The following is a 16,516-nucleotide window of genomic DNA, read 5'->3' on the forward strand; positions in this document are numbered from 1 at the left end:
GTCTCCTTGCTGCATTGAAACTGAAAGATATAATATTTTATTGTGTAACCATAAAGTAATTTAATTTTAGCTATTTTTCTGAAGTTTTGCTGGACTGAAGTTAACCTCCTCTGCTCCATTTTCCACTGTTAAAATATATACATTTAAACAGTTACAATAGTGCACGTACATTTCTGTTCTATTCCAGTAGGGCACACTGTGAATACATTTCAAGCACTTTGCAAAAACCTTTTTTCAACACCCATGTCTGTACAAACAAGTTTGATATACACATGACGTACAGTTCCAACACAGTTGTAACACAAGCATCCTATACTAATCATGTTGATATTTACAAATGACATATAATTATTTACAAAATCCCAGACAGCTGTGTTGGCAGTATCTGCATTTGTCAAAAGGTAATTACACCCACCCACCATAAAAGTGATTTCAAACTCCAGTAGAAAAAAAAATCTTCACACAGCAGCAGCTAAATCATTTGTTTTCTGATGGAAGGACATGCCAACAGTGTTATAATTTATCGTGTAGTATCACAAAGTAAGTATGCTGAATACTTTTGGAAAAATATTTGCACATTTGCAAATGTTAAACGTATACATATGCATTTAATTTCATGAAAACATGGCTCATAACTTAGAAATGTCTGATATTTTGACTTAAAATGTTCAAAATGCCAACTTCTTTAGACAACCTAATGAATGCAGCAGCAGTATTTTTTTAAATCCAGACAGAAATGTGAATAGTTTTGGGCTCTCACCCCTACAGTAACTCTTAAGTCTTCCTCACAGACCTTAAACAGACCCATTCATTCCTCCCAGAGGTGACAGTTCACTGATCCAAACATCTGGCAGGGAGGTGAGAATATGTATTGAGATTGGCGTCATCACCCACTTGAATGGTGAGGATTTTATTTTTATGTAACTTCACAGCCATTGACATCTGAGAGTGCTTGTGCACCACAGCACATGATAACTTCTTGTTTATTGTAACAGGAACATCATAGACCCAAGATGAAGGAGTTAATATCAACACTTTGAAGATGTTGTCAATACAGTGGGCTGTAGTTACCACCCCCTCCCTGGATGGCGAGATGGCATTGACCTTTGATCCTCATCCTCCTGACCTGGTTCATACAGCTCCTGTGCCACTAGCTGAACATGGGTCTTCTGGCTTGTAGGAAGAACTTTATTCCTCTACTTGATGAGTCGAACCTGAAAGAAATGTAATTTTTAATATTAAAAAATGTGTATCCTTTGATGGAAGGACAGTTTTACATAAAATACAGTCTCCACTAAATCAATGATTTTACTACCTAAACTAGTTTATATTAACTTTATTATATGTAAAAAGGCAGATGCCCATTTTATAAGTACAGTATTTTATGCTAAAAAAATAATGCTGATTCAAAGCTAACGCCAAATATGGTATATTATAGCTGGATGATTTACTTCAGCTTTGTAATGTTTTTTAACATTTTCAGATCTACTATAGTATAGGCCAAATTATTCTGAATATCTTTAGCTGTTATATATTTCTGTACTGTGTGTTGTTTACTGCTATTATTTTTTTTCATTCAAGTTTTCTCTTGAAACTTCCAATGAAAATTTTCACAACTGGAATTTCCAATTGAAACAAAAACAAATGAGTAAAATAAAGCTGACAGGTATATAGAAAGATAGACAGACAGATAGATAGACAGATAGACAGACAGACAGACAGATAGATAGATAGATAGATAGATAGATAGATAGATAGATAGAGAGACAAAGAGAGAGATGATTATGCATACGAGACCTACATATCTTATTAGTGTAACAAACATTTACCTGCCTGTGTCCTAAAACATCAAGCAGTTCTTTGTATCGTATCTTTCAGCTCTGCCAAGCCATATGTAAATTTGTACCTAATATGGACCATCTATGTTCTGTTTTGCAGATATTCAGCACAACGTCACTTATTGGCATGTATATTCCTCGATCAGGATCTGTGTGTAACTTTGTGGCCTCACTGTAAGTAACATTTCTGTTAAACCTCATAATCTCACACAGGCATGCAGTCTGCTTGTTAGTTTCTAAGGATGCACATACATATGTGCATATATTTTGATGACTGGCAGAATATGAAATGTGTTGATTATTGTGTTTTATCAGATGCAATACAATGTTATTTTAGATGCAGCATATAAGTGGGGAATGAAATTTCTCAGGAAAGAAGATACAGATAATCAGAGACACACTCAGTGACAACCTGCTGCATGTTGGATACCGGGGCAATGTATCATTTCCAGCACAATATGATGATGTTAACAAGGCATGAGGCAGCAGGCAGATGAATTCAGGATAAATAAATTATTATCACTGGCCTGTGTTTATAAACCTCCAGACTCCATAAAGGATACAACAGAAGAAGTGTTCTGGATAATTAATAATTATCTCCCAAATGAATGTTTGGTTCTTGGCCATTTTAACATAGATTAGAAATAGACCACATATGACTATTTTCATCACAGATTCAGTTATATGGTTTGGTATACCTGACTATATTCACTAACATGCTGGAAAATGCCTCAGAGAGATGAAGCATCTTTGACTATATACTGAGAAATGCCATGCTAGAGTAAGATCAGAAAGAGGGCAAAACCCATTAATGATGTCACAAGAGTACTTTCATCATTACACCAGTCAGGACTTCATCAGAACTGACAGGAAACTTGCAATCCACAATTAAATAATGTTCAAAAAGTCATGTCATCAAAGTTATGTGATATAACACTAGAAACATATGTCAAAAATAAATAAAGGAAACGAATCCTAGAACATGTAAAAATATTTAACTGTTATACATTTTGTCATGTACAAGATTAAAAGTTATGATTTTACATCTCTTAGTTTCAGTATGCTGGATATCAATATACTGTCATTAAAATCCTTGGGGAACCAGTGTCTAAGTTTAGCTGCTAAATTAATTCCTTGTACTCAGTCCTGTTTTTCAGAGACTACCACTGGTATAAATGAATATTCTTCAATACAAAAAATAAAACCTGAGGTCTTACATATAAGGGAATGCTTGTAAAGTGTGACTGTATCCTTTTTGATAAGAATGTCATTCACGTTCTCATAAATTCACCTTCTTAGTCTTCTTTCAGTTTTTTCCAATGTAAAAAGAGGTTCATGACAGTTTGTGATGTATATAAGGCCAGTACTTCCACAGTTACTTTTTCTGCTACACTTGTAGGTTTTGTTATGAACAATAATAGTAATTTTGCTGCCTTCCAATATAAACTTTCACTGGTGGCAAAACCTGTACTTATATGTACCCCACTTTTTGTTAGTCCTGATGATGCTTACCACCCCTCTTTCAAACCTCTCTTTAAAGTTTTTGCCTCTTTTATATATTATAAGTGGTCTTTCAACCAAATGTCCTGCCACTTCTGGAAAGTGGGAAAATATGTTCCAGTTTTTGTTTGAAATGTTTCTGATCTCTCCAGGTTCATTGTTGTGCTTTAATTTCATTGCCTTCTCCTAGTTTTCACATTCGGTCTTCTTAGGAACAGTACATTCCTTCCCTAGTCCCAAGAATGGTATGTATTTTGATCCCCAACAATTTGTTATTTTATCTTGGATTGTTTCTAAAAGGTTTGTAGGTTAACCACAGTCTAAAAACATACCATATATGTTATTGAGTTCTTTGATAAAGGCGCCACAATCAGAAATCATACATGCCAGTCTAACATATTGGACCTTCACAAAACGTCTTTTTTTTGAAGTATGAGTGATTACTGTTGTAATGAAGATACGAGATGGAGAAAGTTCGCTTACGGTACAGGTTTGAACAAAATTTTCTTTGCAGCTAGTTTTTTCTTAGTGCAATGTCTAAGAAGTTAGCTTCATTATGAGAAACATGGTATGTGAATGACAAAAAGGGAAAATCAGATTGGATGTATTTTAAAAATTAATTTAACTTGTCCATTGTAACAGACCACAATGTGCATATGTTATCCAGGATCCTGGAATAGCGAAGCCAACAATCAGCAAATAAAGAGTTAAAAGTGCCATCCTTCTTCCAAGTCCACAAAACCATTTGGCATAGATGGTGGCACATGCCACCCCCGTTGCCACCCCCTGAATTTGCAGAATTCTTCTTCAAAGAACAGGTAGTTGTTGTCCAACATGATTTCCATGAAGTAATGAGCTAGTCTAATAGTTGTGCTGAATAGGAAGTTGCAGTGTGTTAGGGCCTCTTGAAACAACTCAAGAAATTCATGATCTTGTATGGCCAAAAATAAGTCAACAACATCTAGAGTGATGAAAATCAGGTCCTTCCTGTATCATCTAGAATATGAGTTGCAAAGCAGTAGATGTAATAGTAGGAGTACTTGTAGTAGTAATAATGATAGTAGTGGTCATAGTAGTAGTAGTAGTTGTAGTAGTAATAGTGATAGTAGTAGGGACAGCAGTATTAATAGTAGCTGTATTTGTAGTATTAATGATAGTAGTAATAGTTGTTCTAGTAGTTGTACTAGTAGTTACAATTCTAGTAGTAGTGATAGTAGTAGTTGTACAAGTGGTAGTTATAATAGTAGTTATTACAGTAGTAGTATTAGTAGGTTTAGTTATAGTAATAGTGATAGTAGTGGTAGTAGTTGCATTAGTAGTAATAGTAGTAGTAGTAGCAGCAGTAATATCAGTGATACTAATAGTAGTAGCACTAGTAGTAATGGTAATAGTTGTAATAGTTGTAGTAGTAATATTGATAGTTGTAGTTATAGTAGTAGTAATAGTTGAAGTGGTAATACAATAGTAGTAGTAGTCATAGTAGTAGGGATAGTAGTAGTGATAGTAGTTGTAGTATTAGTGATAGTAGTAGTAGTTGCACTAGTAGTTGCAGTTGTAGTAGTAGTGATAGTAGTAGTAGTTGTAGCAGAAGTAGTAATAGTAGTAGTATATTTGGGGAGAAGAAGCACAAAGGTTAGAAACATGTTTCATTTATGGAGTCAGAATAATTTCTAAATATTTCTCTACAGTCTTTTGTGCCTGGTGACAGCCTGACCATTGTCACTACTATACCCATTCATTTTGCATCACCTGGATCAGATGTAGTTGCAACAGATATCATGGAGACAGTCAGGTGAATGTTTTCTTCTTTATGACCCTAACCCTTACCCAGCATCTGGTGTATGTGATAGCCATAATTTCAGACATGAGGGCTGGCTATGTTTCCCTGTGTGAGTGTCCACATTCCTACACATGTTGTAAAAAGTGTAATGCATGGACACTGCCTGGCAGTCACACCTGTGTGTATCCAACCAATATGTTGTTGTCTGTGGCAGGTGCTAGCAATGTAGCAGGCTTGACCATTTTCACACCTTCCCTGTTTTTACAAGATCTTGATTTTTTTGTCTGCAAGGCTGAGCCTGAAGTAAGTTCTTTTTCATCAGTGTTCTACCCCAGTTAACAAATATGAATAGATAGATAGATAGATAGATAGATAGATAGATAGATAGATAGATAGATAGATCACTCAATTTCACCCTCCATTTTTGCCTCCTACATTGCCTAGGTCAGTAGTTGATCCCTAGATGTCACTGGATATTTGGGTCATAGTGGTGGCATTATTGTTCTGCACCATGGACCAATTGCATGGATTAGAAGAATTATCAAAATTTATAACACTAACATATTCTTTTGTAAGTAAGGATCCCACTTTTATCTTAAAGCGGGCAGTAACAAAATAGCTAAAATTTGTGAATTATTTCATTCTGACATGAACCTGTATGAAAATAAAATTCAAACAGAGCTGTAGTCTGTACTGTCCTGTTCAAACTTTTAAACCTAAACTCCTTCACTTATCTAACAGGATGATACATAATTATCAAAATAACATACAATCTAAGATCTCTATTAAGTCTAGTCCTTCATTCTACAGCACTCTCCTCAAAGAAATGCAGTGATCATAGCTTTTCTGTTTTGGACCCTAAACATATTAATCTTTTCATACAATTGTGATTACCAGCTATGCCAGGAAAAGTAGAGCAGTGGATGTGTAACATATTCCAGCATAGCTAGCTGAAGTTTTTAAAAGAATTATATGTCATTTGTATATCAAACTTATTTGTACAGATGCTTGCGTTGAAAATGTATTTGTAAAGCTGCTTGTGTTAAAAACGTACCAACAGTGGGTTCTGCTGGACAGAAAAGAAAATAAATGTACCTGTATGTCAGACTGTATTGTAACTGTTAAAATGAATATATTGTAATCGAGGATACTGGAAGAGAAGATGTTAATTTCAATCCAGCTAACTTTGAAAAATAGTCTGAAATTAAATTACCTGGTTTAGGCTATAAAGACCATATCCTACAGTTATTATTGCAGCCAGAGACTAAATGTCTGTGAAATCCAGGACTAGGAATCCTACTGTATTGTCCTTAGGGGTGAACCAATTGCTACCCTGGAAGGGTGGACATTTTGAAATAGTTTTATAGCTTCCAGATGCTATAACACATCTCAGCAAAGCTCTATCTGTGTGTATGGTAACACCTATGTGCTAGATTCTGGTACAGGTTCTAGTACAAGGGGGTAGTGTGGGAACCAGTCAGATGACCAGATATATGTGATGTCATTCTGTAATCCAGTACTGAAATGATGTTTTAATACTAGATGAGACAGAAGTCTCAGGGCACTCTGTTTTGGAACTGACAAGACCACTCACCCACTTCATCTTGCCTTGCTTTAGTAAGTAACCAGGGAATAGTAATTCTTTAGATCAGTCAGGAAAATATACTGAGATTAGTTAAGTGCTGTTCTTCTGTATATGTGTGAATCTATCTGAGTTATTTTTAATATTTTCTGTGCATGAAACTCTGATGTTTATTGTAAATAGATATTTAGTATTTTCATGTTATTTTATTAATTATTATTAAATATATTTAAACTTTTCATTGTAGCTGGTCTTTTAGAGAATAGTTTAACTTTTGAGAGTACTTATACTTATTTGGTGACACTGTGGCCCTCCTGAATGCCGTCTGTATTGGTCAAACACTACCATTTGTGTTGGTATTAATTTTACTCAGTATAATTGGGTACCCTTGCAAGAACCTTAGAGTAGCTGGCTTTGGAGTGTTCTGGTGGCAGTACCTGTCTTCTAGTCTGGGCAGAGGGGGCATAGCTAGTAAATCTGTGCCAGTTTTCCCAGGTGTGTGTGTTTGTGTTTGTGTGTGTGTAAAATCAAATCTCAATAGAGTGTGTGTGTGTGTGTGTGTGTGTGTGTGTGTGTGTGTGTGTGTGTGTGTGTGTGTGTGTGTGTGTGAGTTAGCCAATTGGAGCAGGGACACAGAGCACTAGTTTAACACAGTGGGTGGTGGAGGACTTAGCTTGGAACACTCGGATGAGGACTCAACTCTACAGCTGTGCCAGTGGGGAGTCTTAATTGGGGCCTGGTGAGAGAGAGAGAGAGAGAGAGAGAGAGAGGGAAACCTAGACCCAGGATGGGGTGTGTTCCTTTGTGCTCTTAAGGGAAATTGTGCTTGGTACAGAGAGCTGCATCTGGAAATACTGTGTGTATCTATCTTTGTTCCAAGTGAACGTACCTCTCCAGGATCAGTGGTGAGGGTTAAGGCTCCTTCATTACTGGCCTAGATCAGGGGTGTCACAAAAATATAAAAGACTCTACTACTCTTTTTTGAAATCAGAAAAAAAGATGCAAAGGACTTCTCATTAAAGAGATGATAAATGTAATTTCTTCTCCATCATTAGTTGAATCTTATTCAGTGTCTTCATCAATATTCTAATCATCTTTCTTTCTTACTTATTTTATGACAGATTCATATACTGCAGATGCAGCTTTGATTGAAACCTGATTTAACTTTTGTTCTTCCTTCCCTTTGATTATACCATCTTAATTTCCTACATTTTATGCTCCACTTACATCTCTACCTTCTTTTCATATTCTTATTAACTTCCTCCTTTCTTTCGCTCTCATCTCTTTTCTATAGTTTTATTCCCAATGTCTCTATCCCTCCTTATTTTCCTATACTTCATTCACCCTTGCCTTTCACTTTATAATCCTTACTTATTCTCCTTTTATATTTTTCCTCCAATATCTGCTAATTATTCAGTTATTCTCTAATTAATTTCACTCATGAATGTAACATATTTTCATTGTTATTGTTCAGTCTATATGATTGCTGTTACTATTTGGCATTGCCGTTGCTATGCTTTTTGCTTCCTGTAGTAAACTTTATGCTTTTTCATTATGTGTTTTTTTTTTTTTGATTGCAAGGCTGAGCCTGAAGTAAGTTCTTTTGAAATGGTGTTTTATCTCAGTCAACAAGTCTAAATAGACAGGTTGGAATAATGGTTAAGATGTTTACCTACCATTCATAACATGCAGGGTTTGCTTCTCACATGGAGTAATTGGCTAGGCTTAAAATCACCTCCAAGGGCAGTTAGCCTAGTACTAATCTATGAACATATAAATAGTCAGTGTAAATATTCATGCTACCATTCTGTTATACTGCTCAATGTTTAGATAAGTGGTGCAATGCATATATAGACACATGACCTTCTGGATACTCAGATACAGTTATTTGTTTTTTTCTTCCCACAATGCTATGACAGCTTTTTGCTGTTAATAGTTTTTGCTTATGCCATTCTTAAATGCTGTTCCTGGCTGATCTGCAGTAATGGTAGTAGAATGTTGCCCATGCATGCACTTAGCATATAAGTTAATTGAAGAGACAGTCATGTATAAATATATACTTTGTTAGCTTCATAGATTGAAGTAGATTTATCTGCAAAATCCATTTCTTCTGTATAGTTTTCATTCTGAATTTTTACAAATAAGATCTTGAAGTTTCATAACTCAATGCCAGCAGGTGCCAGTGGTGTGGGACTGAAGTACCAGGATTAACTTGTGTAGCAGCGAAGACACTGGCTTCATAAATGAATGCTGATAATTCTTTAGTGATCATTGCTGAAGTTCTGAAATGCTCAGTGTGCAAATGTGTAGTAGTAACAGTATTCATGAGATTTTTATTGTAGCTGTCAAGGGTTGATGGGGTTTTCATGTGATATGCGTACCCAACAGAACTGTTTCCCATTCCAGAATGCATTACCATAAACCTTTTTTACACTGTAGACCCTAGGTATACTTAATTGCCCACAAAACAAGCTTTTGAAGATCTCTCTGAAGATTAGCTCTGTCATCTGTATCCATGGCTTTGATCCTTTGCTTGCTTTCCAACCATGGTGTGACATATGACACAAATATGCTAAACAAAACTAGGGCGAGCAATTAATCCTGTGGTACCCCACTTATGAATGTCTTTAACCCAGGCAGCTGCACCATCTACCTTTTTCTGCTTTGATTAGCTATTCAGATAGCTCTGTAATACTCAGAAGAGTTTTCTAGAGTAACCACCTATGTGGCACAACGTCAAAAGTCTTGTTCATGGCCAGATATAAGATATTTGTATGATTCTTTTTCCTCAGTATTCTGGTCATACAGTCATGAAATTTAACCTTGCTGAATTAGTAAAATTGCCTGTTGAATGAAGCCATGCCATTTCCCATTCTTAAGACCTCTAACATTCTGGACCTTCAATGTCTTAACAGCCCCCCCCCCCCGAGAAAATTGTGTATGATTTTCTCTAGTTAGGCTGTTGATCTAACAGGCTTTTACAATTATGGCACATGCCAACATTCGCTGAAGTACAAATATGTTGCCATTATCAAGTGCTATGACATCACCCTGGTTTCCATGAGGAGGTTGTATACTTTAGACAAAGATTCAGCAGGTATTACCGCCAACTTCTTTTTTAAGCAAGAAACATCTTTATTAAACTATCACATAGGCACTATCACGTATGACATAGGCAATCATACATTTATATAAATGAAAGCAAACCATATTGACATATTTTTAGTTGCAAACAATATACATCAAATATAATCTATGCGGTCATAGTCAGTCAAACATTACATAGCTCATTCAAATCCTGCCATCTTTTAAACTTTACTCCTGCGAAACATTGTTCTGCATGTATTGTTCCTACAATTCACATTTTTCTATGTAATTTGCTCATACATTTTTCTAATGATCCCATTTCCAGATGTTTTATCTCTATTATTATATTCACTACTTCTAGTACAGTTAGTTTAGACTTTAATTTTCATTTTCTAGTATTGCTTTTATTTTGGCAGCCACCATAATTAGACTCAGCAAGGCCATACTATGTCTAGACAATTCTGATTCTGTATCATAGCTCAAAAAATAATTTCCATAGTTATCCCAATTTGCTCACCCAGTCTGTAAGGAACTTTTAAAACCTTGTAACCAAAAATAGACCCTAACTGCTGGAACCCACAGAAATAACTGCAGATACCAAAAAAATTGTATAAAGGCAACAACTTCAATTAATTACAGTTCTTGCCTTTATACATATTTGTTATACAAGTTTGGATTTGCTGTTCTATTTGGGGTTCTTTACTAAAGGTGTTTTGGAGTGTTCAGAAATGAATCCTCTTTTAGTTATCTCTCTCTCTCATATTTTTTATAGTTAATAATTGACCCTATTTTTTGTAAACAAATTATAAGGCCCACTGCTACCAATATATCTTAGCTGATAGTATATTGATACTGTAACTCTTCCTCTGTACCCTTCCTTTAGTTTACTTCACATACTAGTCCTTTGTGTTAATCATCTTAGGTAGGTGTTACTAAGTACTGTATTCTACTAAATGCAAGACTGACAGCCTTGGTACTATAATATTCACTACAATTGTAGAATGTTACCTATTATTTATCTAGTTCTGCCCTTACTACTGCTTCTGCCTTACATTACATATACTTAGCTCTTGTCTTCAACTTTGTAAGTATAGCCACTTGTTGCCATCAGCTGTATAAATGTCCACACAAGTGCAGCTGATGTCTTGCATGATGCTTCAGTAGGGCTATAGGATATATAGTAAATCTCTTGGAGTAGTAATCTGTCTTTAACAATAAATGAGCCTCTTTTGACTTTACTGTTGACATTTAAACAATTATTTTATAGCTATTAAAGTGCTATTGTACATGTGACTGTTGTACCCACCTTAAAGGAGCTAATCTACCCAAGTCACATCTGAAAATGGAAAACTACCCCATAGGACTAGCCCAGTTATCAAATTGTAGTTAAGTAGGTAAACAGATAGATAGATAGATAGATAGATAGATAGATAGATAGATAGATAGATAGATAGAGTAATGGCATTGATTACATTGATTGCATCTAATGACTATGATTTCAGTTCACTTGATGAGATAGAAGTCATTGCTGTTTTGGATTCAGAATAGATTGTGTTGTATTGCAACCACTGAGAGGATGATACATTAAATAGAAACATTTTTTTTTTCAGGAAAAACATTGCGCCCTGCTGACATATGATTTGCCAGTTCCATTTGGCTTCCTTTAAACAGAAAAAGTGCATTCTGCTTTCAGCAATGAAAACTGCTTGTTTTTTTCAAGGCAGTTAAAAATCACAATAACAAAGATATCATATTTCAGATTCCCTTACACTGACAACAATATTTGGGGTTTGCAGCAAATCAACAAGTCACTTTTTTTGGTAAAGTATACCACATCAAAAGTAATTTTCAAGAGTGAGATCTGTATTTACCAAATTGAAAAATTATAATATGCAAAATAATCTTGCAGGTTGGGTAGGTGGAACACCTGCAATGCCCATGTGGGGATTTCACCCCAATACCCTCTCTACAAAAATATTATAACTTCATGATCTCTACAAAAATATTATAATTTCATGATATCACAGTCTCTGAGAAAATGGAAAAGTGCTCTTTTCCAAGGGATCTCTGAATTGTAATAATGCCCTACTTTTGTATGTTACTGATGTTTCCTAATACAGTCAAATGCTGATACTGTAAGTACTTTTTGCTGAGACGTGATTTATTGAATAGTGATTTGATAACTTGCTGTGTTCTTCATTATCTGATGTGATACAAAACAGAAAGTGTGAATGGGTGGCACTAGTGATAGAGACATTGTACAGAATCTAAATAAAACCTCTTCCTTTTTCTAATCCACAGGTATCATTCAATCACATTATGGAAGTTTTTGAGATTAATCACTGACTTCTTTGGTGGCAAGCTTCAGATGCTGCAACAATTGGAGGGACAGAAAGTCAGTCCCAACCCCTTCCCTTGTTGTTGTTGCTGCTGTCTCCCTCTTATCTCTGTCAATAGGTAAGAATGTCTCTGTTCAGAGAAAGCATGCACTTGGTTATGACAACACAGATCCTTATCAGTGTAATTAGCTTTATTTGCTCATTCACACCCATATTTAAACACATTTATTGAACATTTTTATACAGAAGTGCAAGTATAACTAAGAAAATTACACACCCACAATAAAATAATATATAATTTGCCTGCTACATGAATAAAACTTGCATTATTAATATGTATTTTCACAACATGTACACAGATACAGTATTTACTTGTCAGCAATGCATGCTGTCATTCAAGGATTTTATAGTAATACTTAAACACACACAAGAGCAAAGAGAAGTAAAGAAGGAAAACTGATCAAAGTGAAGGAATATCTGTCTTCGAGGAAAGGGTTGGGTTTTCGGAATAACACCCAGGAGATTTACTACTTAACTTCATCATGTAATATGTTTAATAGGTGGTGTACTTTATTCATTGAACACAATATATTACTTTTCCATGTCTGTGACATATTTCTAAGCTGTGACTAAAATCAGAGTTAATAGTGATCATTGTTTGTACTTTGTATTGAAAATAGTGCTGAAGAAGTTACATTTTCCTGAATAATTTGATTTGATTAGGAGATCTAAAAATGGTTGCAGTGGGTTACAATATCAGAAGAACAGCTTTTTTTAGCACTATCTATGTGATATAATTTCCAGTAAATTAAAACATACTTTGTGAAAACTTTGGCTAGCCTACTGTAAGTATAAAAATATTTTTGGAAACCAAGTGAAATGATGAGTTTCCATGTCAATGAATATGTAACATTCTTAGCAGCCACTGAAAGACACTTTTTGTTTGCTTCACTAAGATGAATTTCTAGGTTTATTCCCACTTGGACAAGGACAGCTGGGAATAGTTTTGAGACAGTAGTATGATGGCTTTGTATTTTTTTAGAAATGAATGCCCTTTAAAAAACGGTTTTGTTAAGCCCAGTATTATTTGCATTATATGGGGTCTTTCTTTAATTAGAATTGTAATCTGAAAATTTGTTATGGAAGCTTTGTGCTTGAAGGACTTTCTTTGTCTTTCTGTCTCTGTGAGCAGTGACTCAGTAGCTCAGTCTGTCTCTGTATACATACCTGTTAGAGAATATCCAGACTTCATTCATAAATTTAGTATAAATTAAACTGTTCTTTAAGAGCTGTTCGTACCTTTTCCATGAACAAAGTATATATGTGACCTTAGGTAATGGACTGATAAAGTCATGGTTCTCTGAAATGTGATTTAGAAAGTCCATTCAAGTCTCATTCTTGGATATTTAGTCAATAATCACGGTTGGAGGTGTAAGTCATGTTATGCACATTTACCAATGAGTGTTTGAGTTGGGCAAGTAAGGCATAGCCTGATTCTGACAGAAGTCCAAGTGGGTAAATACTACATAACCCACATTCCCACATTTGCTTATTGCTATTATACCTCATGCTAAATTTTATTTTTAGTGTTTTCTGTATTTTATGTTTTGTTTTCTATTCATGTAATGAACACACTTTTGAAGAATAATTATTTTAAAACATTTTAGGTGGCAGATGTGTGCATGTGTGTTTGTGTGTGTGTGTGTGTGTGTGTGTGTGTGTGTGTGTGTGTGTGTGTGTGTGTGTGTGTGTGTGTGTGTGTGTACATGTGTGAGTTTGCATGTGTGAGTTAGAAAAGTACAGTTGTGTAAGTTGAACTTACCATAACAGCAGATGTTAGAGTGATCACTGTTGCAGTAGAGTTAGCTGTATGGGTTATATCCTGCTAAGGATATAACAGCTGGCCAGCTTCTATAGCTTCAGGACACTTTCCATGCACCTAAACTGTCAAGCAAGTCGAGCTGAGCTGACTAAAAAACAAGTTTAGGCATGAAGCCCTTCAGAGCTTTCCTGCCAGCAGAGAGAGGGAGGCTGAGCCCTGAAAGGACAAGGGTAGAAATAACAACAACAAAAAAAGGCCACACCCTGGCATAAAAAAAAAAAAAAAAAAAAAAAGGCCACACCCTGGCATAAAAAGAAAAAAAAAATAACAAGGGGGTGGGTGAGAGAGGGAGAGGCTACTGCAGCAGTGATCATTCAAATATCTACTATTATGGTAAGTTAAACTTACACAACTGTACTGTGTTCATATTAATCACTGTTGCAGTAGCCCTATATGTGTAGATTACCATTGGGAGGTGTAAGGAGAAGGGTCCAAGAACCCCCAGACAATGGTCCTAGCAAAGCATGATTTAGACCTAGAGAAGAACTCCAGCTTATAGTGCTTTGTAAAAGTATGTGCACAGGACTGAGTAGCAGCTTCTAGAATACTTCTAGAATCCAACCCTTTCCAAAAATCCATAGAGGAAGCCAAGGTCCTTGAAGAGTGGGCCTTGATCCTGCCTGGAATAGAGTTGTCATAGTGAATATAACAAAAGGTAACAGTCTTAGTCAACCATATGGAAATAGTTTGTTTTGACACCTGTTATCCTTTCTTCTTACTTTCACAAGAAATTAACAATTGATCTGATGATCTGAAAGATTTAGTTATGTCAAGATAGTATCTGAGTTATCTGTGGACATCCAAGGTATGGAGTATCATTTCTCCCTCATTTTGAGGTTCAAGCAACTAAAAATGCAATTAAGTACTCTTGTATATGGGTGGTGAAGAGTAACATCCTTAAGTCCTCCTTGCTTGTATCGCTAGGATACCTAGAAACTGAATACAAGTCGGATAATCGATTAATACAATAATCAATGTTACAAGAAAAAACACCAGGAAAAGATGGTATTGAGACTCATCTGCCATAATTTATTTATTTATTTTATTTATTTTACATTTGTTAACCGGGAGAGTCCGACTGGATACATGTCCATTTTCAGCGGAGGCCCAGGGAGAAAAGCTCCAAGTACATAACAGACATATGAACATTGTTAATGCAAAAAAAAGGAAGATAGTTGAGTTCTAAATACAATATAAAGATACTAATTCTGTGTTCTGAATTTCAAACTTAGTAAAAAAATCAAAACTACCACTTTTTAAAAATCTTCACAGATGAGTCAGGAAATCAATCAGCATGGCAGGATTTAAGCAAATATTTTGGGGAAAAACTTCAAACTAACATAAAACAACATTGTGGTTGAGGTTCAGAAAAGAAAATGGAGAGTTGGATAGTTTGACTTAAAGCAAACTTGGATACCACTTTAGGCATAAAAGAAGGATTAGTTCTCAAAGAAACCCTGTCCTTGTAAAAAATGAGGTAAGGCTGACTCACCATAAGGGCTTGTAACTCAGATACCCATCTTACAGAGGACAGAGCAATCAATAAAACTGTCTCCATGTTAAGTTCCTGAAGACAGCCAGATCAGTTGGTTCAAATGGAGCAAGTGTTAGCTTCTTTAACACAAAATTAAGATTTCAAGGAGGGGCCACCAGCTTACTTGGAGTCCTCTTACGCAAAACCCCTTTCAAGAACATTTTGACATGCAGCTGCCTTAAAAGAGCAGGATCCATGGGCAGACATGCTGAAATGGCCGATAAATGAACGTTGACAGAGGAATCTTGAAAGAGGAATAAAAATGCCATGGGATAGTAACTCACACAAATATTGTAAAACCAGAGAACAAGTAGCCCTAAATGGGTGATGATCATGTTGTTGGCACAAACTAAAAACCTTTTCCATTTGCTAATACATAATTTTCTAGTAGCAAGCTTTCTTGCCTTTATTAGTACTCGCTGGACATTCTTCAGAAAACAGCTGCCTAAAAGCAATTAAGACCCTGTCATACAGGCAGTCAGTTGAAGATGATTGATGTTGGGATGTGTCAAACACCACTGTTTCTTGTTTTGTGAGGAAGCTTGTGGTAATTGCCCCTGCCCATATCCAAAACTGTTATCGTTTACTATGTAACAACTATGACTCACATCTTGGTATTGTTTTGTATTGTAATGTAATTTCCAATTTAAAATCAAATTGTTTATTACTGGAGCTTTTCTCCCCGGGCCTCTACTGAAAATGGAAATATATCCAGTTAGACTAGCCCGGTAAACAAATGTAAAATAAATAAAAAATAAAATAAATAAAAGAAGGGAGAAGTAAATATGCATCTTGAAATTAAAGAATACAGATGGATTACTATGCTGAGAGCTGATAAACAGCCTGCTTTGACTATGGCAGCAAGTATTAAGCAATTACTTAAATAATGGTATGCCAATATAAAAAATGTAAAAAATTAAAAAAAAAAATCTTATAAAAATGATGTTTCTTTAAGTGTCTTGCAATGTTTGTAT

General features: G+C 35.4%; 1 protein-coding gene across 1 annotated transcript in view; it reads left to right on the plus strand.

The window, feature by feature from the left end:
* LOC122808351 (organic solute transporter subunit alpha-like) overlaps nt 1–16,516 on the plus strand; it is a 187,600-nt gene that overhangs the window by 64,511 nt on the left and 106,573 nt on the right. Inside the window, exons 2-3 of the mRNA XM_044079317.1 lie at nt 1,939–2,012; nt 12,089–12,244. Of these exons, the coding sequence (XP_043935252.1) occupies nt 1,939–2,012; nt 12,089–12,244 (230 nt within the window). The remainder of the gene's footprint in view (nt 1–1,938; nt 2,013–12,088; nt 12,245–16,516) is intronic.

The sequence above is a fragment of the Protopterus annectens genome, chromosome 8.part0, assembly GCF_019279795.1.
Source record: "Protopterus annectens isolate FY-2018-M chromosome 8.part0, PAN1.0, whole genome shotgun sequence".
NCBI classification, from domain to species: domain Eukaryota; kingdom Metazoa; phylum Chordata; order Ceratodontiformes; family Protopteridae; genus Protopterus; species Protopterus annectens.